Source organism: Vicia villosa, linkage group LG6, assembly GCF_029867415.1.
Source record: "Vicia villosa cultivar HV-30 ecotype Madison, WI linkage group LG6, Vvil1.0, whole genome shotgun sequence".
Classification (NCBI taxonomy): domain Eukaryota; kingdom Viridiplantae; phylum Streptophyta; class Magnoliopsida; order Fabales; family Fabaceae; genus Vicia; species Vicia villosa.
The window spans coordinates 33370473-33394824 of NC_081185.1; the positions used below are offsets into that span (position 1 = coordinate 33370473).

General features: G+C 34.7%; 5 protein-coding genes across 5 annotated transcripts; 1 reads left to right on the forward strand and 4 right to left on the reverse strand.

Moving 5' to 3' along the window:
* Positions 1-9549: 9549 nt before the first annotated feature.
* LOC131611422 (uncharacterized) lies at positions 9550-13301 on the reverse strand. The gene is made up of 4 exons (XM_058883447.1): positions 12266-13301; positions 11712-12153; positions 10656-11629; positions 9550-10543 (listed from the first exon to the last, which is right to left on the reverse strand). Exons 2-4 carry the CDS (start codon positions 11921-11923, stop codon positions 10437-10439), a joined length of 1293 nt encoding a protein of 430 aa, XP_058739430.1. The 5' UTR covers positions 11924-12153; positions 12266-13301; the 3' UTR covers positions 9550-10436.
* On the reverse strand, positions 9796-10374 carry LOC131613495 (uncharacterized). Its single transcript, XM_058885160.1, has one exon. It carries the CDS (start codon positions 10372-10374, stop codon positions 9796-9798), a length of 579 nt encoding a protein of 192 aa, XP_058741143.1.
* Positions 13302-14196: 895 nt separating the features above from the next.
* Positions 14197-16852, reverse strand: LOC131613497 (uncharacterized). The gene is made up of 10 exons (XM_058885161.1): positions 16712-16852; positions 16246-16513; positions 16058-16148; positions 15850-15977; positions 15698-15770; positions 15435-15582; positions 15172-15329; positions 14958-15078; positions 14621-14848; positions 14197-14370 (listed from the first exon to the last, which is right to left on the reverse strand). The coding sequence occupies exons 1-10, from the start codon at positions 16850-16852 to the stop codon at positions 14197-14199; spliced, it is 1530 nt and encodes a 509-aa protein (XP_058741144.1).
* A 2812-nt stretch (positions 16853-19664) lies between these two features.
* LOC131613498 (serine/threonine-protein phosphatase 7 long form homolog) lies at positions 19665-21305 on the reverse strand. The gene is made up of 2 exons (XM_058885162.1): positions 21047-21305; positions 19665-20353 (listed from the first exon to the last, which is right to left on the reverse strand). The coding sequence occupies exons 1-2, from the start codon at positions 21303-21305 to the stop codon at positions 19665-19667; spliced, it is 948 nt and encodes a 315-aa protein (XP_058741145.1).
* A 1091-nt stretch (positions 21306-22396) lies between these two features.
* Positions 22397-23741, forward strand: LOC131613499 (uncharacterized). Its single transcript, XM_058885163.1, has 2 exons — positions 22397-22898; positions 23044-23741. Exons 1-2 carry the CDS (start codon positions 22397-22399, stop codon positions 23739-23741), a joined length of 1200 nt encoding a protein of 399 aa, XP_058741146.1.
* Positions 23742-24352: the final 611 nt, after the last annotated feature.

The window sequence follows — 24352 nt, forward strand, 5'->3', positions numbered from 1 at the left end:
TTGTCACTTGATCGCTTTGATTTGATTAATGTATTTTGATTCAAAAGATCAAGGTATTCAAGAGGTGTGCACTTCTTGTCACAAGATCTTTCGGTTTGATTAATATGTTTTGATTCAAAGGATCAAGGTATTCAAGAGGTGTTCACTTCTTGTCACTTGATCGCTTTGATTTGATTAAGGTATTTTGATTCAAAGGATCAAGGTATTCAAGAGGTGTTCACTTCTTGTCACTTGATCACTTTGATTTTATTAATGTGTTTTAGTTCAAGAGATCAAGGTATTCAAGAGGTGTTCACTTCTTGTCACTTGGTCATTTTGATTTGATTAAAAAAAGATTTAAAAAAAAAGTGTTAATCCAAAAGAATCGAGGTATTCAAGAGGTGTACACTTCTTGTCACACGATCTTTCGGTATGGTTAGGAAAAGGTTTTCGAAAAGAAGAAAACTCGACGTTGGATCGAGAAGTTTATTGAAATCGCCTTGGTGTTGGACCAAGTTTTATTGATTTTGAATTGAGAGATTAATCTAATTTTTTTGCATTTTATATATTAAAAGGAAAAATAAAAGTCTAAATAAAACATATTTTTACATTTTTATGATTAAAGAAAACAAGAATTGAAAATTAAAATTAAAATCCATGAAGAAAATAAATTATAAACTAAAAGTATAGGAGGGGTGTAAGGAATCTGGTGATGGTGCAAAGAGTGTGGGCACCAGCCCATGATTGTTGAGGCCCAAGGAATTGGATTAAAAAAAAGAACTAACAGCAAGGAATAAAAAAAACTAGTTTGGGCCGGACCGGGTTAGGGGGTTTCTGACCCAATAGACCACACTTACGGATTCAAGGAACCCTAAAAGAAACTCAGCCTCTTGTGTACTCTTTCTCTGCTTCATGTTTTTTTTTGTTTCTTCTTCTTTCACGTTTTCAAACAGCAAAACAACAATAACAAAACAAAGCCATCTATCTACAAATCTCAACGTGAAAACGATAACAACCGTAACTCATCTCTCACCTCAAAACTCTAAGTTCTAAAGAGTCTCGTATCTCTCGACTCGATCTCGCGTGATTCAACAACAAAAGGCAACGTTCCTCACATCTCGATCTCGTTTATGATTCGCGGTTAACACAAACAAACAGATAACAAGAATAATCCCCAAAGGCAACGAAAATTAAGGTAACCGCAACATGATGAACATACAACTTCGTAAGAACAATCACATAACAAGCAACAATTTCAAATCGCAGAGATAAAATAAGTACATAGAGTTCAAGGATACCGTCAAGAGTTTATAGAGGCATGTGTTTCAGTTTTCCTTTCGATCTATGTTCCTTCTTCCCTGTTTGTGTTGCTTCTGATGTCGGTGTTCGTTATTTGTTTGAATCGATGATGGTGAATATTGCGTACACCATGAAGTGATTGATGGTTGTTGATCTGGATTTGAAAATGTATTTGCAGGTGAGATACGGTTTATTTTGTGAACGGTTCTAAAACGTTTGCTATGGAGGTGATGTATATGAAATGTTAAAATGCAGGTTGGTGCATGAATGAAGGGAGTTTGATGATGTTTGTGGATGGATGGAGTATGGAGGTTGGTTTTCGGAGCTGTGTTTTATGAGTATGAAGGCTCAAGTTGCTGAGTATTTGAGATGGTAATATGAAGGTTTTGGAGGAAGCTTATTTTGTGCAATGATTTTGACAGAGTTTTCTTGTGGTCTCTTCCCCCCTTTTTGTTGCTCCACGTCTCTTTTTATACCCTGAGATTAGGGTTTGGGAAGAGATTTGAAGAGGTTTTTTGAATCACATTTGGTATGCTGTCCTCTTTCTTTTGGATGCAGGTTTTGTGTATGAACAAATTGATGCAAGGTAGCAAGTTGGCGGCAGATTTTGGAGTGTTGTGTTTGGCATGGGATAGCAGAGATGGTGCAGAGTTTTGGAGGGACCAATTAGTGAAATCTTTGGCTTGTATTGGACAGCAAAATGCAGGGTAGTGCTTAGGGTAGTGCTTAGATGTAGCAGAAACCGTGAAAACCCCTTTTTTGTTTCTTTGTGTACTATTTTTTGTTTGACTTGTTAGAAAAAAAGGAATAATAATAATAATAATAATAATAATAATAATAATAATAATAATAATAATAATAATAATAATAATAATAATAATAATAATAATAATAATAATAATAATAACAAAAAAGAGGTTAATAATAATAAAAAATAAAAATGAAATAAAAAATTATCTAAATTAAACCTAAACTAAAAATAAAAATTAAATTTTAATCTAAACTATTAAAAGGCTAATTTTTATTGACTTTAATAAAAGTCTGATTTTTTTTTTAAAATATGCAATGATGCGACGATTGAACTATGAATGCAGATGAAATAAAATTCGACAAGTCAAAAATGAATGAAATAAGCGGGTCAAAAATTGGGGTGCGACAGATGCCCCTATTTAAGTTTCTTCTATCGAAGATGTGAAGAGACTTAAATACAAAGTACACAATTTTTGTCCTTCACATGCAAATGCAATGCATGGACTCTTTTTTTGTTATTTTGAATACAATATGATATGAGACACTCTGAATTCTGTGGGGAATATAATGTCACAAAAGACAAACTGTTGATGGAGAAACTTGGAAATGAGGGATAAAACTCTTGGTAAAAAGATAGTAAGAACGTCTAAGAGTAGCTTTAGACGGCGGAAATCATCAGAGACATTCAAGAGTAGCTTTGAATGAATCTGAAATAAAAACTTCGGGTAGGAAAGTCTAAGAGTGGCTTTAGACGACACCAAACATCAAAGACATTTAAGAGTGGCTTTGAATGTAACTGAAAATAATCCAAACTCTGGGGAAACATCGGAGACATCCGATAGTAGCTTCGGATGGAAGGAAACCAACAAGATTCAACAGTGGCTTTGAATGCAATAGGAGACCTACAAACTCGGAGATATGGCAGAGACGTCCAAGAGTAGCTTTGAACGAATGGAATCCAAACTCTGAAAAACATCGGGGCAATCCAACAGTAGCTTTGGATAAAACGGAAACCAAAGAGATTCAACAGTGGCTTTGAATGCAAAAAGGAAACCTGAACCAGAAAATATATCAGAGTCATCCTGAGGAGCAATAGATGAAATGGATACCAATTTTGGAAAATACGAGCGAACATCCAATAGTAGCATTGGATGGGAAAACAAACTCAAGAGCATACAAGAGTGACTTTGGATGAGAAAAGGATGGTATTCCGGCTCAAAGATATAAAGATCATTCAACAGTAGCTTTGAATAACACTTTACTAGGGATTGTGATATCCAGCAGTAGCTTTGGATAAAAGGTGAGAAACAACATGTCCAACAGTAGCTTTAGACAGAGAGAAACAAATACAAATCCAAGAGTAGCTTTGGACAAAGAGGAACAAAAAGACATCCAATAGTAGCATTGGACGAAGAGAAACAAAAAGACATCCAATAGTAGCATTGGACGAAGAGACAATTTCAAATCCAAGAGTAGCTTTGGATGAAGAGACAAACATCATTTTGGTAGATGCCAAGTAAGTTGGGCTTTTATCTCAAGGTAAAATGTTGATAACAACGGGACCTGGAAATAATGCAAATGAGTATGAATTTTATTTTGATGCATGATATTGAATTTTCTATGCATGAGATGTGAATGATTAATGTAATGTAATTGGTTATGACAACTGGGGTAGACTCTTTTGTGGGGGAAGATTGGAACTCTGATTCCTTAACACAAGAACATTGCCAACTCTGTTATGTCACACTGATGATCCTTTTGAGAAGGACTGATAAACTGCTTGGGGGATTGCTGAAGAAAAGTGCCCCTGATTGACTGATTGTCTACTGATCCTTGCTTCAGTTCTTGAAATAAATGTTGGGAACACATGCCCCCAGTATAGGTTTTGAAGAACGGGATTTTGAAGTAACGTGCCCCTGATAGGATCACTGATCAAGTTTCTCGACTGTTTGAACTTCCTTGAAAGACGAGTACTTGAAAATAAAATGTTCATTCAGAAATGGTAATTTTAATGCAATGCTCAAAACATATTTTGAAATCAAAGTCATTTATTGGAATGATGCTATTGATGTAAAGCAAATGAATCAAAGGTCAAAACACAATGGTCTTGACATTCAAAGTGATAGATAAAGCAAAAGGTATGGTAAATCAAACGATTTGCAAAGATCTTTAGGAGTCAGGTTAACGCAACCTTGTTGTAGTATGTTTTCAAAATAAACCTTGCTTCAATTAGGTCTTTTGAAGGTTGTAATGCGGCTTGGTTCACGGTTTCAGAAACCAAGGATATAGGCTCAAAATTTATTTGTACCCACCCCATTCTTCGTGATGATCTCCAATCCTACGCTCAGTTAACTCAAATTATGCGTTCAGGTTCCAAGAGGCTTTTGGATTTGCACCTATTAATGTGATGGTTTAAAGGCCAAGGGAATCTTTGAGATGGCAGTCACTTCTTCCTTTTGATAGTCACAACGTTTTATTGTTGTTCATGGAATTTATTGACTTTTCTTTTTTGCTTTATATCCCTATCTTTTGCCTGAACTGTTCCATTTGAGATCACAGTCAGCGGGATGCCCTAGTTTTGCCTAAGTCTCCTTCGTAGGTTTTAACTTAGCGGGCTTTTTCATTGAATATATTTTTTGTATTTGGAAGGATAGTGACTGCCTTGAAAATGATTAATGATAACCATCTTGGTCACTTTTGATCGAAACCCTTATTGAAAGGTGTACTTAATGATTTTCTTGAATTGAATGCACAAACAAATTAACTGAGAACTACCCTGCCCCAGGTTAAAATTGCGGGTTTTTTCGTTTAAAAAAGAAACTCCAACTTCGAAGGCTCAAAGAGGTTGACTAGGGATTAACTTCCTTATTTCTCCAGTGTTTGGGGATTGAAACAATGCCTGTACATCATCAGCAAAGTTTTATTTGAAAGCATACAATTCAACAACTTGGGTATTTCGTTGTCATCATCCTCCCTCCAATCTTTGCATAAAGAAAAAGAACAAGAGATATATTTTGTTTTTTTTTGAAAGATAAAGCATAAAGAAACACACAATGGATGTAAATGGATTGATTCAAAGATGCAATGCTCATTTCATTAAAATTAACATTTTGAAACAAACAACTTTCAATGCAGCACACAGGATAAAACAAGGAAATTACAAACAGAAAGAAACAAGGCCTAGTGACTAATACGTGACGAGGATGAGTTGCCTTGTCTGATATATTGGATCCTCAATTGGATAACTTCTACTCTTAGCAAATCTTGGCCTCGTTGAGGTTCTTCCATAGTCTTCAGATTCATGCCTCCAGTTCAATGTGTTGAGGAATCAACTTGACGGTAGACAGACCACTTGAGGGTGAAGACAAATGAAATGAGTCTTTTGTTGACAACTTGAATGTATGAATGAAGATGCATGATTTTTTTTTTTTTTTACATGCAGGAATGATGCAATGTCATATGATATGGAATGCAACACGATGATATACAAAGACTGAATTAAAATGATAAATGTAAATGGATAAAAGGACCTATTGAGGAAAGCTTCTTATAATAAGACAGTTCTATGTTCTTTTACCCAAGAATCCCCTCACAAGGTTAGCTCTAAGGTTTTTGATAGTACCTACATCACCATAGATGGAACGGGTTCTAAAGGTCCTTGGAGTTAGCGACGAAATCAGATTTCTGCCATGCGATGGGTGAACCATCTTATGACAAATTTCATGACTAAGTCTCCTCCAAGTGGGGTTTTCGTATTAGCCATTCAAGGTGTTCACCTTGGGGACTAGCACTACACAACCACCTCCTAACTTATGTTTTTCTCTTGTTTTTCAAAGCTCGGGTTGAGAGCTTCACTCAAATATCATTCCCATATCCACAAATGAATATATACAGAAATAAAATAAAAGCGATAAAGCAAGAGTAAAGAAACATAAATAATACAAGAATAAACATAAAGAATATAAGAATAAGCATAAAGAACATAAGAATAAACAAACAAAAGCAAACACTCAAACATAAAACAAACTAAACTAGGGTTGACTCTCTTAGGATATCCCCAGCAGAGTCGCCACTTTCTGTAGCGGTAAAAATGTGACTCGAGCGCAATCGCGCGCTCGAAGTATCAACAGAGTCGCCACCGAACTTTATTTATTCCAAAAGGAAAGGGAAAATATCGATAAAACCCACGGATAAAAAGAAAACGGATAAGATGGTCATCGCAACCAAATTTTAGGTTCGGGAGTCGGTTAAGCAAGGGGAAGGTATTAGCACCCCTCGCTTCCATCGTACTCGATGGGACCCATTTAGTTAGTTTCGTGTTTGAGTGTTTACATGATGTTTGTGTTCTTTAGCTTATTAATCGAGAAAAGATGAAAGAAATGTTTTTTAGCGTTTTTATTATTATAAAGAAAAAAGAAAAGATTTTTTATTATTATGCTCGCCAAGACGTTTGTATCTTGTGCCTACGTATTCCCTAGTGCAATGGGAAAGTCAGAGCAATCGTAGTTCGGGCTAAGAACCACGAAAGTTTGTTGGTTGATTTTAGCGAGAGGTACTCGATCGCTTTCAAATGGAAATACTACGCGCACATGGATATGATATCACTACAAGAATGGATGACTAAATCAAGATAAGACATGATTTTGGCCATCATCGCATTCGAGTGGAAGATATTCGATCTTCACATGTGGAAGTATGTTCGCATTTAAAATTGAATGAGTGTCTCGTTTATGAAAAGAGTTTTAAAATGAAAAGGCCATGAGGCAAAAAGGTTGAATGAAATTGAGATTGTGTTTTAAAGGGACATTTAGCAAAGGATTGAGCATAGGTGTTCACCTAGCGCGTCTTTACCCAAGGTATTGAACAGGAGCGAGCCCCATTGTCACTTGTTGTCCTTGTAAATTAATTGTGGTTCAAAAGATCAAGGTATTCAAGAGGTGTGCACTTCTTGTCACAAGATCTTTCGGTTTGATTAATGTGTTTTGATTCAAAGGATCAAGATATTCAAGAGGTGTGCACTTCTTGTCACTTGATCACTTTGTTTGATTAAAGTGTTTTAGTTCAAAAGATCAAGGTATTCAAGAGGTGTGCACTTCTTGTCACTTGATCACTTTGTTTGATTATTGTTTTGATTCAAAGGATCAAGGTATTCAAGAGGTGTTCACTTCTTGTCACTTGATCGCTTTGATTTGATTAATGTATTTTGATTCAAAAGATCAAGGTATTCAAGAGGTGTGCACTTCTTGTCACAAGATCTTTCGGTTTGATTAATATGTTTTGATTCAAAGGATCAAGGTATTCAAGAGGTGTTCACTTCTTGTCACTTGATCGCTTTGATTTGATTAAGGTATTTTGATTCAAAGGATCAAGGTATTCAAGAGGTGTTCACTTCTTGTCACTTGATCACTTTGATTTTATTAATGTGTTTTAGTTCAAGAGATCAAGGTATTCAAGAGGTGTTCACTTCTTGTCACTTGGTCATTTTGATTTGATTAAAAAAAGATTTAAAAAAAAAGTGTTAATCCAAAAGAATCGAGGTATTCAAGAGGTGTACACTTCTTGTCACACGATCTTTCGGTATGGTTAGGAAAAGGTTTTCGAAAAGAAGAAAACTCGACGTTGGATCGAGAAGTTTATTGAAATCGCCTTGGTGTTGGACCAAGTTTTATTGATTTTGAATTGAGAGATTAATCTAATTTTTTTGCATTTTATATATTAAAAGGAAAAATAAAAGTCTAAATAAAACATATTTTTACATTTTTATGATTAAAGAAAACAAGAATTGAAAATTAAAATTAAAATCCATGAAGAAAATAAATTATAAACTAAAAGTATAGGAGGGGTGTAAGGAATCTGGTGATGGTGCAAAGAGTGTGGGCACCAGCCCATGATTGTTGAGGCCCAAGGAATTGGATTAAAAAAAAGAACTAACAGCAAGGAATAAAAAAAACTAGTTTGGGCCGGACCGGGTTAGGGGGTTTCTGACCCAATAGACCACACTTACGGATTCAAGGAACCCTAAAAGAAACTCAGCCTCTTGTGTACTCTTTCTCTGCTTCATGTTTTTTTTTGTTTCTTCTTCTTTCACGTTTTCAAACAGCAAAACAACAATAACAAAACAAAGCCATCTATCTACAAATCTCAACGTGAAAACGATAACAACCGTAACTCATCTCTCACCTCAAAACTCTAAGTTCTAAAGAGTCTCGTATCTCTCGACTCGATCTCGCGTGATTCAACAACAAAAGGCAACGTTCCTCACATCTCGATCTCGTTTATGATTCGCGGTTAACACAAACAAACAGATAACAAGAATAATCCCCAAAGGCAACGAAAATTAAGGTAACCGCAACATGATGAACATACAACTTCGTAAGAACAATCACATAACAAGCAACAATTTCAAATCGCAGAGATAAAATAAGTACATAGAGTTCAAGGATACCGTCAAGAGTTTATAGAGGCATGTGTTTCAGTTTTCCTTTCGATCTATGTTCCTTCTTCCCTGTTTGTGTTGCTTCTGATGTCGGTGTTCGTTATTTGTTTGAATCGATGATGGTGAATATTGCGTACACCATGAAGTGATTGATGGTTGTTGATCTGGATTTGAAAATGTATTTGCAGGTGAGATACGGTTTATTTTGTGAACGGTTCTAAAACGTTTGCTATGGAGGTGATGTATATGAAATGTTAAAATGCAGGTTGGTGCATGAATGAAGGGAGTTTGATGATGTTTGTGGATGGATGGAGTATGGAGGTTGGTTTTCGGAGCTGTGTTTTATGAGTATGAAGGCTCAAGTTGCTGAGTATTTGAGATGGTAATATGAAGGTTTTGGAGGAAGCTTATTTTGTGCAATGATTTTGACAGAGTTTTCTTGTGGTCTCTTCCCCCCTTTTTGTTGCTCCACGTCTCTTTTTATACCCTGAGATTAGGGTTTGGGAAGAGATTTGAAGAGGTTTTTTGAATCACATTTGGTATGCTGTCCTCTTTCTTTTGGATGCAGGTTTTGTGTATGAACAAATTGATGCAAGGTAGCAAGTTGGCGGCAGATTTTGGAGTGTTGTGTTTGGCATGGGATAGCAGAGATGGTGCAGAGTTTTGGAGGGACCAATTAGTGAAATCTTTGGCTTGTATTGGACAGCAAAATGCAGGGTAGTGCTTAGGGTAGTGCTTAGATGTAGCAGAAACCGTGAAAACCCCTTTTTTGTTTCTTTGTGTACTATTTTTTGTTTGACTTGTTAGAAAAAAAGGAATAATAATAATAATAATAATAATAATAATAATAATAATAATAATAATAATAATAATAATAATAATAATAATAATAACAAAAAAGAGGTTAATAATAATAAAAAATAAAAATGAAATAAAAAATTATCTAAATTAAACCTAAACTAAAAATAAAAATTAAATTTTAATCTAAACTATTAAAAGGCTAATTTTTATTGACTTTAATAAAAGTCTGATTTTTTTTTTAAAATATGCAATGATGCGACGATTGAACTATGAATGCAGATGAAATAAAATTCGACAAGTCAAAAATGAATGAAATAAGCGGGTCAAAAATTGGGGTGCGACACATGCGTTAACATCATTCTGATATAGTACAACTCACCCGAGCTTGGAGGAACCCATACCAATCTACCAATTGTATAACCCTTTTTCCGCGGTTTCCATTCCCTTGTTTTCTTGACATAAACAAACCTTCCAACAAATTTGCTGTATGTTAACTCCTTGGCTTCAGGATATTTTTTGTTTGCCTCGAACTAAGAAGTAAACATTGATTCCGTGACACTTGGTTTTTCCAACACGGTATCTAAGCGATCCATGTCTCTGTAAAACATAGAATTCTCTCCTTCACAGTGAAAAAATAACCTCTCAACAACGGGTTTTCTTCCATGTATGGGAAAAGAGAATATTCTCCAACATGCTTCACAAGGAGATACATATCTACAATCAAGATATTGTTTAATCTCGTCGATATTTCTCTGGGCATTTTGGTTCACCTCATCATTCCTAACAACGGCAGCGGTGATTCTGTCGTAACCTTTGTTGATGTATTTAAATAAATACTTTATCGACGAACTTTGATTGCACCACTCCATATTTATGTGACCTTGAAACTTCTTTAACAATCCTGAATTGTATGGTACAACGTGACGGTTATCAAACCGAATTCCATTCTTTAACACAGTGTGACCATTATCTCTTCTTCGATAAACAGGAAAGCCATCTTGATCAACTATTGTCTGAGGACGGAATTCCTTTGGAAAATACTTGGAACATTTACCATCCCTTGTACACGGTGCATTTCGGTTAAGACTTCCGCATGGACCGTATATCATATGTGACTTTACCAAGTTATAGAGCTCAGGATCAGAATTCTCGTCAGGTATTTCAGCTCAAATTATCTTATCAATATCATCTGCATTTGATACTTGCTGGTCGGATGAAGAAAAATTATTATGTGAGCATGTGGCAAACCCCTCTTTTGAAATTTAATGGTATACATATCTGTTAATGAAATGTCATATATTTATTATTAAATTGCAGCATCTAAATAAGTCAACACATATAAAAGGAAAATTTTAAGTTTGAAAAAATAAAGGAAAGCAAATAAACTTACAGGCAAGGACCTTGCCCATCACAGATTTCTTGGTGAGATCGGACAGTAACTCATCAAACTTCATTTTAAATACTCGACAAATAATGTTTAGACGATCGGCCGGTTTCAAGTTTGATTGTCTGACATAACGTTGTATCTCCGGCCAGTTTGGATTACATGTAAATGTAATAAATAGGTCAGGAAAACCAACATAGCTGCATATTGCCATTTCGTCAAAATATAATTGATCCATATATCTACGACTGCCAACATATGAAGACGGCAAAACTACTCTTTTTCTAGTGCTTGAGCCTTGCGTCACACCGTTCGAGTTTAACTCATTCAAATTGTGATACTTTCCAACCCTTAATTTGGATTGATTTTTACGAAGCCATCTAAGTCTCTCCGATTGCAACATTGTATAACCATCAACTAAAAATTGTTGGATTAGCCTTCGAGCTCTTAACAATGTGGGTGCCTCGTTATGTCTTGATTGTATTCGGAATGCCATCCATTCTCTTATCGTTAGCCTGTTTCTCTTTGTAGCTTCTTCCCATGGAACATCGTTAAATTCCAATTCAGCACGACTGTTTGGTGCGGAGGAACCTACAACACAATTGTGATCCCGATGTTTCACATTTGGCCTATATCCATCCTCACCATATGGAAAAAGCAATGGATATTGATATCCAAGATAAGAAGTATGATACTCATCAATTCTTAGAAGAGAGCCCGACTGTTTGTGCATTATGATATCTCTTTTTTCAGCTGTATCGACATCACCAACTATCAAAGCAGCGACCTCGGAAACAGTCGGCTGATTATAAATACGTCCATCAGTTTTTCTGTCTGAAATAAGTCTCAGTTTCAAATCTGTTACACCTCTTTGAGACAAAATATCTCTCACCATTTGGAAAGACTGAGCATGAACGTTGTGTTCGTACAACATTTGAGATAATTTTGTAACAATATCAATGTCAACGCCAGTTTTTGTTCTACATAACATTAGTTTAAAAAATTATGAAAAAGTCTCAAACACAAAATGAACGTAACAAAAAATCATTGGCAAATAAATACCTTATTCCCTTAATCCTGTGTTGTATTTCATGTTCAGTGTCGTAAATATAGAGCTGTGCAAATTTTGGAGTCTGTCCCGGCATGAGTAACATACTACCAATTCTATGACATGCCTGCCCTTGAATACGGAAAGTAGGAGGACCGCTTCCATTGTTAAAAAGGTTATCCATCTTAGTACCAGGAGAGGTGAATGCAAAAATCATGTTATACATTCGTATGTTTTGCTGGAAATTTCGAGACTGAACCGTATCACTGTCAAATAAGAGATGCTACAAATATTTAGGTGGCATCTTGAGAAATGGAAGTTGAATCTTGCCATTTCGACAACACATTGAAAATTTAGGAATAGCTCTATTTCGATTCTTTTCCTTTCTTTCAAGATACCACATTTGCGCACCGCACTGTTGGCATTCCACATTAGCGTATCCTATATCGTAGTATCCTATTATAAAAACAGTGTTTGAGGAAATATTTTTATATTGTAGTATTACATTCTTCTATATAGTATAGTAACGCAGATATGTAATAATAAAAAAAACAGTTGAATGGATTACCATTTGAAGAAGTCGTTGCAGAATTCAAGTCTGTAGAGATGTTATAACCTTCATCCAAGTATTCAATATCAGAGTTCGTTTCAAAACTTGAAGCATAAAATAAAAAATGCAAGTTATTTGATAATTAGAATATGATAAGGGGTTCTGAAGGAAAAAAGTACTTAATATTCATATACTTCCTGTACTATTGTCATCTGAATCCGAAAATAAATTGTTATCGGGACAGGAGATGCAGAAACCTCGGGATGATCATTTGAGCCTCTAACGGTGCTGTCAAATATTTTTGTCAAATTCAAACCCATTCCGTTTGAAGGAAATATGGTGGGTTTCCGGTATTTTAACATCTCAATAGTTGAAGGTTGAGTTCTTGAAGAAGATGGTTGAAAGGTGTTAGGTGAAGATGACTCAGAAATGTTGATGGTATTCATTGTTATGGTTGATAACGGTGTTCGGAATGACGAAGATTGTTTGACGGAAGATGGAGAGAAGAAAAACTCATTCTCTTTGTTTGTCAAATTCACACCCAATCTGTTTGAAGGAAATTTGGTGGGTTTCCGGTAATTTAACATCTCAATAGTTGAAGGTTGAGTTCTTGAAGAAGATGGTTGAAAGGGGTTAGGTGAAGATGATGATGAAATGTTGATGGTATTCATAGTTATGGTTGATAACGGTGTTCGGAACGAAGAAGATTGTTGGACGGAAGATGGAGAAAAGAAACACTCATTCTCTTTGTTTGCTGTCTACAACCGCTTTGCCTTCTTCTGGCTGAGGACCTTCATTCTATTAAACCTTGCCTTAGCAGCGTTCATTTTGTTGATCTGACGTAAAAAAATCAAATTCTCATTATCCATATTAAACTCCATTGATGGATTACCAAACGCTATTCAATATGTTTTTGAGCATCTGCAGTATTCTACATGTAATATATAGATGACATGTTGTTAAGATACATTTATTTAATGTTAACGAAATGATTAAGGGGAAGAGCATGCTTTAACAAAATAGCCACGCGACCAATGAATAGCAAGCATGGAAGAACTAAATGTCATTATTAATACATAACCCCTTTATTATAGCGTGCAGTTATTGAAATTATCCCTAAGTGAGATCACTGTTAGCTATTTAATTTATTTTGCTACATTTAAAAACACAGGAATACCAATAGTTATGAAGAAGGTGCATACATTATAGTATTAATATGTAGTATACCTATAAAATTATATATATATATATATATATATATATATATATATATATATATATATTATTTGACATTTTACTTACACAGGTCTACCAAAAGTTGCGTATAACACAAATTATACACTACATATTACTAAGTATCCTTTGATTATGCTGTTAGGGCACATTTACATATAAATGAATACGAAAAGTTACGTAGAAAGGCAACTTGAAAAAAAAATTATTTGTTGAATTGCATAAATGTGTTATTAAAAATTGATAAACTATGATAATGATATTAGAATAATTTTATTATCAATTAAAGGTATTTGTTACTGTATTTTTATATATGCGACTTATTATTTTAAACCTAAAAACATTTATGCAAACATTATTATTTAAGATTATAATTTTAATTCATGACAATAATTTCGTAACACAATTATACTATATTAAGAAGGCACTAAAAATCTCCTATTATTTTCTATATCAGCATGTGCTAATAAATATATTATCCAACGTGCTTTGATTATTTTTTTAGGTTGTATATTATAGACAACATTTCCAAATAATCACAAAGTAGAAAAATAATAGAAGCAATATAATAAATTCCTGAAAAGCATATATTATCCAAAATGGGGGGTCTTAGGGAATAGCAAAAAAAAGGAACAGAGTTTTACAATAAAATCCAAACATAAAAGCTGAAGAAAAACATCATGCATAAATAAAATGCTCTATAAATCATCAACGTATCACTTGGTTGCCTCTATCTTCACTTTCTTCAGTGGCTTGTTACCCGAGTACTGGGTAGTTCCGACCAACTCACATTCATTATCACCGTCTGGTGCACTTGATGACTTCGTCTTTGTTGGGGTGACTATACTGTTAATTTCGGGGTCATTTTCTCCACATGCCGAAAGTGAATGCTACAGGATAATGAAAATGTATTATATGTAATTAACAATGTGTTAAATAATTCATGTATTAAACTCTAAGGATCCAATGATTGAGGAGTTTGATATGTACTTACAGCGAAAAAAATCAACATTATCTCCCTTTCTTGGATCCTTACCACTAATGTTAAAAGTCTGAAAAATAAATGGAGAAATTAGGAAATAATTTCATTAATAGACGAACAGATTTGGAAAAAGTTAGATAAAATATATCAGTGACTACCAAGGTATCTATTGGGGTGTTTGGTTCTTTGACTTCAATGTCTGTAGTTTGCTCATCTTGCTGTTTGATGTAGTTTTCTAAAATCTGATCAACAGAAGAGGCATCTGTTAAAAGCTTCTGAACGGAACCTTGATTGAAGTTTGGCTGCACTTTAACTCTAAAAGCCATTCTCTTTTTCAAAAGTACTTCAAGTTCGTCTGGATAGACCATAGGATCATCTTCACCATTCTGTAAAGGAAGCATGGAAAATGGATTAGGTCGGAATTAGATTGGAAATTGATTTAGTAACACTTCTATTATAAATCCATAACGGAAATATTTATTCAAAATTAAAAACCTCAATCATGGATTTGCGCATATCGTCGTCTGTTTTTCCAATGATATTAAAACAATCGCTATCCCAAAATACAAAACGGAACTTGGAATCTCCATCAATTACATGAATCTCAACCTTGTACCTAAAAATTTATTTCAAACAATATATTTCATAAGTCATTACGATAGAAAAATAAAAATAAGGAAGAAAAACTTAAACATCAAGTTTAGAACACCTTGGTACAGGTTTCACAACATTTTCACCACATCCACATTTAAACGGATTATCTGGATTCGGAGCCTTCAAAATGCAGCCGGTGCATCCATAGTAGAACCATCCATATATGGAAACAGCAAATTTCAAAGTAGTAGCCACAGTAACACAAACAGTATCCTGTTAAGAAAAAATTTATTCATTAAGACATATATTGAATTTATGGATTCGGAGAAATAAAAGTTCATGTACCAGTACGATGTAAAAAAGGTCACAGACTTATACCTGTTTTAACTTTGCCACTTCCGTTAGCAACATACATTTGGAATTATAAACAAACTTATCAATAGATGTGTATTGGGTTGACCCAGACCAAGAAGATATCGTCTGAGTGGATTCCGATGGTTTTTCGTTCCTCTGAGATTCAGACAGCCTACGAAATATCACAATTTCTATGAAGCAAACATTGTAGGTGGATTTCTTAAGAAATATTGTAGTTGAATTTCTTAAAAATTATAAACAACACAAAATAAAATTTTAATATATACTTAGACATGAATTCCTTGATAACACCAATATCGTCGTTGATAAACAGTTTTGAGCCACTCCAGCCATTAGAGACTGCAAAAAATTAAAAGTGAATCAGGTTATTAAAATAATGTTCATAAATTTCTGCTTATAAATGGAATATTCTATTTACCCTGGGAATCCTTAATGATTGCATGAGTTAGAACAATGACTATTGCTCCACGGTTTGATTCGTCATTATAATAATTTAAAAACCTGGTTCCATAAGTGTCCCACAACGTGCAACTTACAATGTTCCAACTACAAAATATAAATAGCCATCAAAATGTCAAAAGGACAGCAAAATAAGAATAATATATGAAAATATTATTGAAATATACCGCAAATCTTTCAGTTTAAAAGAAATGACAATCTTTTTTCCTCCAATCTTGGATTGGCAGTTTTCAATCTCATCAACCACACCTATGATATCTGAAAATGAAAAGTATTTTACAATAAATTATTACAAAGATTTAAAATAGGGTTAAGCAATTCATAATATGTATTCTTCAAATTATCTCTGGCATACCTTGAAGTCTATCCATCTTACATTCTCCTGTGAGTATATCGGAGAAATCTTTAAAGAAATATTTCTTAGAGGGAATGTTGTTAAGGTCAACTGGTTTCACAGTTGTACCGCTCAAAAAAACAAATTTTTTAGGATGATTGCACTGCTTCCACTGGAAATCATTGTCATAAAAATTTCCATTATTTATGATGCAAGTCATATCCTCTTTCAGCAGCTGCTTCCACTTTAAGGTATGGTCACCACGAACCAACACTTGAATACGATCTCCCTAAATAAAAAAAAAAACCAACAGAACAATATTATATAAGCTGCTTTTGAAAATAAAATATATAGAAGATGAATAGGAGCTGTTGAGAAAATGAAAAATACATAGAACCTAAAATAAATTTGAAACCTTGAATACGATCTACATAACAAAGTTATTAAACCCCTAATATCACAAAGAATCTTAAAATAAAAATTCAACCTTTGAATCAATCACCACCATCTCAAGATGCTCGACACCTTTACTATTTACGACACTCCAGAGATCGTTGATACGAACAGCAAGGCGCCATGTTTCTTTGGAATCATCAACATCACGGACGAAATCGGTTCTGCGAGACATTGAAGCTGAAAGTAAATTCCCTAATGTTTAGGGTTGACGATGGAGCATGCAATGGTTTGGGGATGGTTTTTACGGATGACAATGCAAGATGAACTATTCTGTTGATGGTACAATTGATATAGAGGAAGTATAAGAAACCGAACGGGCAACGAATAGAAGGATTCATTGGAAGTTGTTAAAAATTGATTTCGGAAGTTGGAAAGAATGAGAATGGGCGCATGGGATATTGCACCAAATGGTTGGGTATTGGAAAAAGCTTATGTGATGATTGTGTTTGCAGTATAAAAAACGTAAAACATTAATTAAAAACTTAAAACATTAATGAAAAAATGCAATTAACCCGTAATGACAGTTTTATCCTAAAAATGTCATTAATCAAGGGATTATCATGGGATTAAAATGTAATTAATAGAGGCATTATATTTCTTAGTATAGTAGTTGATTATGTGTAATTCAAAGTATCATAAAACAAAAACATATATGATATAGGTATCTACTCACCCAAATCATCAACAATCAGATTTGCATAAATTTAAATAGCATTGTCAATTCCACATAATAAGTTGTTGATTTATGGATATTTCATAATAGTTTCCATGTAATCATTACATGTACTCTAACCAAAATCAAATTCCACTTAAATTTCATAATAGTTTCTATGTAAAAAACCGATTATTATTAAGATAAAAAACAACATTAAAATGAATTGACCCTTCTCATTACCATTCTATTTCCAGGAGTAAGAGGTCAACTCATCTAGAAACAAATCACTCCAACACTATAATTAAAACTAAAAAAACTAATTTCAATATACAAATTTGAATCCACACCTTACTGGTTTACCATAATGACAGGACCCTTGTTCTATACTCATGTTCTTTCATTTATGGATTCTATGAACTGACAGCATAATAGAAATTGGAGTAAAATAGTATCTGAAATGTAACTTACATCGAATTTTTTTTCACACCTGCCACAACTGAGAAATTATATTCCCTAAATGCCACCTTCTGAAATTTAATTCCCAGAATGCCACACCTTTATCCCTTGTCGCCAATCCGAGTGGAGAAAAGGTGGGCCCCATCTGCTCCAAAGACCATGTCGCCAATTGGAATGGAGACATGGTGGGCCCTGTCTGCCACAAGAGAGCATGTCGCCATTTGAGGTGGAGACAAGGCCTTTTTTTTTTTTCGTTTTTGTTATTTTAAATATTTTTGTTATATATTTAATATATTTTTGTTATATATTTATGTTATATGAATTCAATAAATTATTTAAATGGTATAAAATCATTTTTTAATTAATTATAATTATAAATTAATTTTTTTTAAGCATAATTAATACTAAATATTATTTAATACGAAATAAACTTTAATACAAAATATTAAATTAAAAACAAATATTATTAATCATAATTAATACTAAATAATATTAATACGAAATTTCATACATTTTATTTCATACATGACCATCGGTACCACAGGAAGGTGGTCGTCGACTTACACGAGGATAACCACGACCATATTGTTGTTCTTCTTCAGTTGGAGCAGGGTCGTTTTGTGTTTCTTGTGTTTGTTGTGTTTGTTGTGTTGGAGGTGGAGGAGAAGACCAAATTTCACTTAACATTTCATAATCACTAAGATCAAAGTTTAAGTTTGAGGTGGATTGTGTGTGCGGCGGGTCATGGTGGGTCACGATTGGGATGTAAGAATTGGCGGTGGGTGGTTGAGTCTATGAGGAGGTTGAAGGGTTTTGTTGGATGTAAGGGGAATCAAAATTTGGATTCGGGATAGGTGTGAATTGTGAGGATGGACGAATATAGGTTTGTTGGTGTTGGGTTTGGTAGTTATAATTTGTTTGAGAGTGAGATGGGATGAATTGGGTGTAGGAAGAGTATTGTGGGTCAATGTAAGGGCTATGAGTATGTTGTTGGGAATAATTGCGGTTAAGATGGTGTTGTTGGAAGCGTCGATGTTGTTGTTGGAAGGGTTGGGGTTGAGGTTGGGGTTGAGGTTGTTGTTGGAAGTTTTGGTGTTGAGGTTGTTGTTGAAAGAGTTGGGGTTGATGTTGTTGTTGAATTAGTTAGGGTTGAGGTTGTTGTTGTTGTTGTTGAGACCCACTTGGAATTGAACGCGGGTCAGTGAGAAAGTATTCGTACGATGCATATATGAATGGAAGCGACCTATACCAATGCATGTACTGTGTTGATGATTTTGTCTCCTCTTGTAATTGTGTTCCCTCAAACATATAGGAGGCCCTATCTGTCCAACATTGTTGTTCATGGCGGTATAGTTCTGTCCATGGAGTTTTGCGGGACTTGTTTGTATTCATCTTGTGATACTCTTTGAGGCACACTGGTGTATCGGGTATATTTTAAAGATAGCCAAGCTGAAGCTTCACTCGATCACTTTGATGCATTTCAACAATATGGAAACAAATTATATACGTTCTTGCACTCCAAATCGAACTATCTTTAACTCGTGGGGGTGCAAATCCTAGATACGGCCTCCAAATAAACTAACAAGTAAAATTAATTAAATAAATTTGTTAGTGTAACGAAATAGAGTAAAACAAAATATATTCACAAAAGAGCTGAAGAATAGAAACCTAATTTGGCTGCATGTGATCAATTAGGAACCGGTATCCTTGGAGATAGTGGCGGGGGTTGTTCTTGAAGTTCTTGCCTTTAACGCACCATCTAAAGGAAATATAAAAATATAAAAATTATTCAAAAGTAATTGAAAAAAATTAAATATTGAAATTAAATTATATTTTACCTCGCCGCATGAGGAAATGTTGAATAGAACGCAGTTTAAGGAGAAATAATAGGCATGCGTGTAAATGCCCAAGCTTGAAGAAGTAAAAGACATCCTGATATTTCTTTTACTTTGAACTCACAAGATTTGCACATCTCCCTGTACAAGTTACACAAAACAACTGAACCCCAACTATATGTTCCACACTGATTAAAGTCAAAGAGGAATTGTGACCATTTTGGGTGGACGTGACTGCCGCTTTTGTCGGGAAACAAAAGTTGTCCAATGAGAATCATTATATAAATTCGATCATATCTCATTTTATGCTCTTCTGTTGAAGCTTCTGTTGGTCTATTTACTTCTGCTTGATAAATGCCTTTAAGCCATGTCAATCTTACAGCGGAACCATGTAAAGCATTTTGTGGTGGTGTTTCCCCTACGATTGCAGGCCATACATCATCATCTAGCTCAGAAGGACCATTTAATTGCGTACCTTCAATAGGAAGGCCTAGTAACATGCTAACATCCTCAAATGTGATGGTGCATTCACCAGTCGGAAGATGAAAAGTGTGAGTTTCTGGCCTCCATCTTTCTAATAACGCCAAAATTAAACGGTTGTCGATTTGGGTTGAGGGTATATTTGTTACATGGTATAAACCTGAAGAAATTAGATACGGGATGATTGCAGAATATGGCTCCAACTTTTGGTGACTTCTACATCTAAACCCGTGTACATGTTCATCATCTAGCGGTAATAAAAAATAGTAATGTTACATCTAAAATACTTAAATGATAAATATTTACGAATAATATTTAAGAACTTAAACATAAACTAAAATACTAAAATGATAAATATTTACGAATAATATTTAAGAACTTAAACATAAACTAAAATACTTAAATGATAAATATTTACGAATAATATTTAAGAACTTAAACATAAACTAAAATACTAAAATGATAAATATTTACGAATAATATTTAATAACTTAAACATAAACTAAAATACTAAAATGATAACTATTTACGAATAATATTTAAGAACTTAAACATAAACTAAAATACTTACACTAGCAATATTTTCTCTCGTTCCTCTATGAAGAGAACCGACCCAAAGCAAGTTTGACATTTTTTAAGAGTTGGTTGAGAGTGTGAGAAATGATATAAGAAGTTGGTTGAGAGTGTGAGAAATGATAAGAGTTTGTGGTGTATTTATAGGAAAATGTAGGTGGTTGGGATAGTAAATATAGGTGGGTAAAAAATAAATGTAGGTGGGTGAAAAGTAAATGGAACAATAAATAACATAGTTGAATCATAAATTTATATTAAATCAGTTTTTTACACAATGTTATCACTTCATCTGCTGATCTACTAAATCTAACATACAATTCAAATGGCGTTTTGTTAAAACCACTCATAAAATCATAAAACATATTACGCACATCCTCATCGGTCTCTAATTGTGTTATTTCTTCAATTAGAACGCCGTCGTCGTTGAAGTACCTGCGATTAAATGCTATATGACGAATTTTTCGATCAATTTCGATGACCTGGCGTAGTTGATTTTTTAAATGACGGAGTTTCTCTCTTTCCATTAGTCGTGTAATTAATGAATCAGTTAAAGTGGTGTTATAATCAGAAATTTGAACAGAAGTATTATACGGAACAATAAACACTGAGCAAAGTAGTAGTGCCATTTTTTGAGGTGTGCTATTTGCGTACAGAATAGCCTGTTTATATAGGCATGCATGCTTCCCATCACGTCTTCACTATGTCGCCAATGAAAATGGGGAAAAGGCCCCTTGTTGCCATTTGCTTTGGAATAAAGGACCATGTCGCCAATTGCTTTCCCCATGTCGCCAATTGCTTTGGAGAAAACCCCCCCGTGTCTCCAATTGCTTTGGAGACAAGGTCTCATGCGTGTTCCACGTGTATCCCATGCATGCAGCGTTGAGACTTGCATGATAAATAGTTGCAACATTATTTCTTTACATGCAAACCATCTTTTATGCAACAAATATAACCATCTTTCTTTACTTACAAACCATATCAATCAATTGCACATGTAGAGTCATCCCATGCCTAACATAACGAGCCATTGTTTCCGAAAGAAGAGGTTGATGATGATAGCGACTCTGATGATGTCAGGCAACTTGATTTGTTTGGTGATTCTAGTGACGATTCAGGTGACGAAATTATTCTCGTGTCCCAACCTTCTCCAGTACTTGATTTATACAACCCACCATATCACATGAGAAATCATGTTTCCTTCGATTCTACTGTGCATGTCTTTGATTCCATAGATGACGATCATGATGGTGGGGGTTTAGAGGAGGGCATGAAGTTTGAAAACAAAGAAAGTTGTATGTATGCAATCCGTCAATATCACATTAAAAATAGTGTTGATTACGAGATTTATAAGCCTGATACGCAACGTTTCTTGGTTAGATGTCGGATTGAAGGATGCGGCTTCACATGTAGAGCATCATTAGGAAAGGGGTGTGGTAAATGGGTTATTGGTAGAATTGGTGGACTACACACTTGCAAGGCGTCTGCTATGTCACAAGATCACAACAAGCTTGACTCAAATCTTATCGCTTAAAGCATCAGAGCTCTTGTCAGCGACGACGCTTCAATCAAGGTGAAAACTATTATCGCTCATGTTCGTACAGTTTTCAACTACACGATATCTTATAAAAAGGGATAGCTTGCAAAGAACAAAGCAATCGAGTCTATTTATGGAAACTGGGAGGCTTCATACAACGAGCAACCACAATGGTTGTTAGTCATGCAAGAGCATCTTCCTGGAACTGTAATAGAACTGGAAACACTGCCTGCATATTTAGATGATGGAACACAAATTAGTGGTGCAAGAATTTTCCATCGCCTTTTTTGGGTGTTTCAACCTAGTATCAGAGGTTTCGCCTATTGCAAACCAATTGTGCAAGTCGATGGCACATGGTTGTATGGAAAATATAGAGGAACGTTGCTAATGGCTGTTGCGCAAGATGGGAACGGTAACATTTTCCCAATCGCCTACGCATTGGTTGAAGGTGAGACAGGAGGGGCTTGGAGTTTTTTTCTAAAAAATTTGCGGCTGCACGTGACCCCTCAATCTGATCTATGTTTGATATCTGATCGACACGAGTCTATAAAGAGTGCATACAACAACCCAGACAATGGCTGGCAAAATCCTCCTTCAGTGCATGTGTATTGCATCAGGCACATCGCACAAAATTTTATGCGAGCGATCAAGGACAAAGACCTCCGCAAGAAAGTTGTAAACATGGGTAATTTATTCTATATTTTTTTAGTGTTTTTTTCTTCAACCTTTAAACTCATTTTTTTATACTAATATTTTTAATATTGCATATACATGGTATGCTCTGACGGAGTCTACATACGCTTACTATCGAGAGGAAATCCGACAAACAGACATGAAAGCTTTCAACTGGATAGAGAATCTTCCAAGAGAAAAATGGCCGCGAGCTTATGACGGTGGAAGACGATGGGGTCACATGATAACCAACCTTGTGGAGTCATTGAACTCGGTGATGAAGGAAACAAGGAATTTACCTATTACAACACTGGTAAGGTCAACATACTTCAGGATGGGCACATTGTTTGGGAGGCGAGGTCATAATTGGACAAAAATGTTGTCATCAAAGAAGGATTTCACGGATAATTGCATGAAAGAGATGCAAAAAGAAGTAGAAAAATCTCATAGTTATAATGTCCTGAGTTTTGATCGTGAGAGAAACTATTTTGTCATCCAAGAGATAGTTAATAATAACGAGTGTCGGCCACTTACTTATTATAACGTCGACCTCCAAAAACAAACATGTGACTGTGGGAAATTTCAAACTTTTCATGTGCCCTGCTCGCATGCCATTGCAGCTTGTTCTCATGTCCGACTCAATTATCAAATGTTTATCCCTCCTGTATTTAGAGTTCAAAATATCTTCAAGGTATACGAACAAAGCTTCATCGGTGTTCCCAAAGAAGATCAATGGACTCCTTATCAAGGTGATATTCTTTTACACAATGAAAGAATGCGACGAAACAAAAAAGGTCGCCCAAACAGCACTCGCATTAGGACTAAAATGAACACCGTTAAGAAAATAAAAAGATGATGTGGAATCTGTCAAGGATTACATATGCGGAAAAAATGTCCGCATCGGCCAAATGCAGCAGGCCCTTCTAACTAGTTAGACATTCTTGAGTGCTTTAGAGATGTTGTTGTATTATTTAGCATTAATTATGATTAATAATATTTGTTTTTAATTTAATATTTTGTATTAAAGTTTATTTCGTATTAAATAATATTTAGTATTAATTATGTTTAAAAAAATTAATTTATAATTATAATTAATTAAAAAAATGATTTTATACCATTTAAATAATTTATTGAATTCATATAACATAAATATATAACAAAAATATATTAAAATATATAACAAAAATGTTCTGGACTGACCCAATCAGTATAATTGGGCCAATCCAGCCTTCGGCCCAAGACACTTTAATACCACACGTGACAAATTCCGCCCGGTCGCTCCGGGCAAACTCATAAGACAGCCGACCACGAGGGACCCTCGTGCCCGGTAAACAACCAACTCGCGTGTCACCTAAATATACGCCCCAGAAGGAGGAGTCTAATCCGCATAAGAACATCCTATAAATAGCCCTCTCCACACAGAGGGCGAGGTAATCTTTTCCACCCCCAAATTTTCTCACTTTGTTG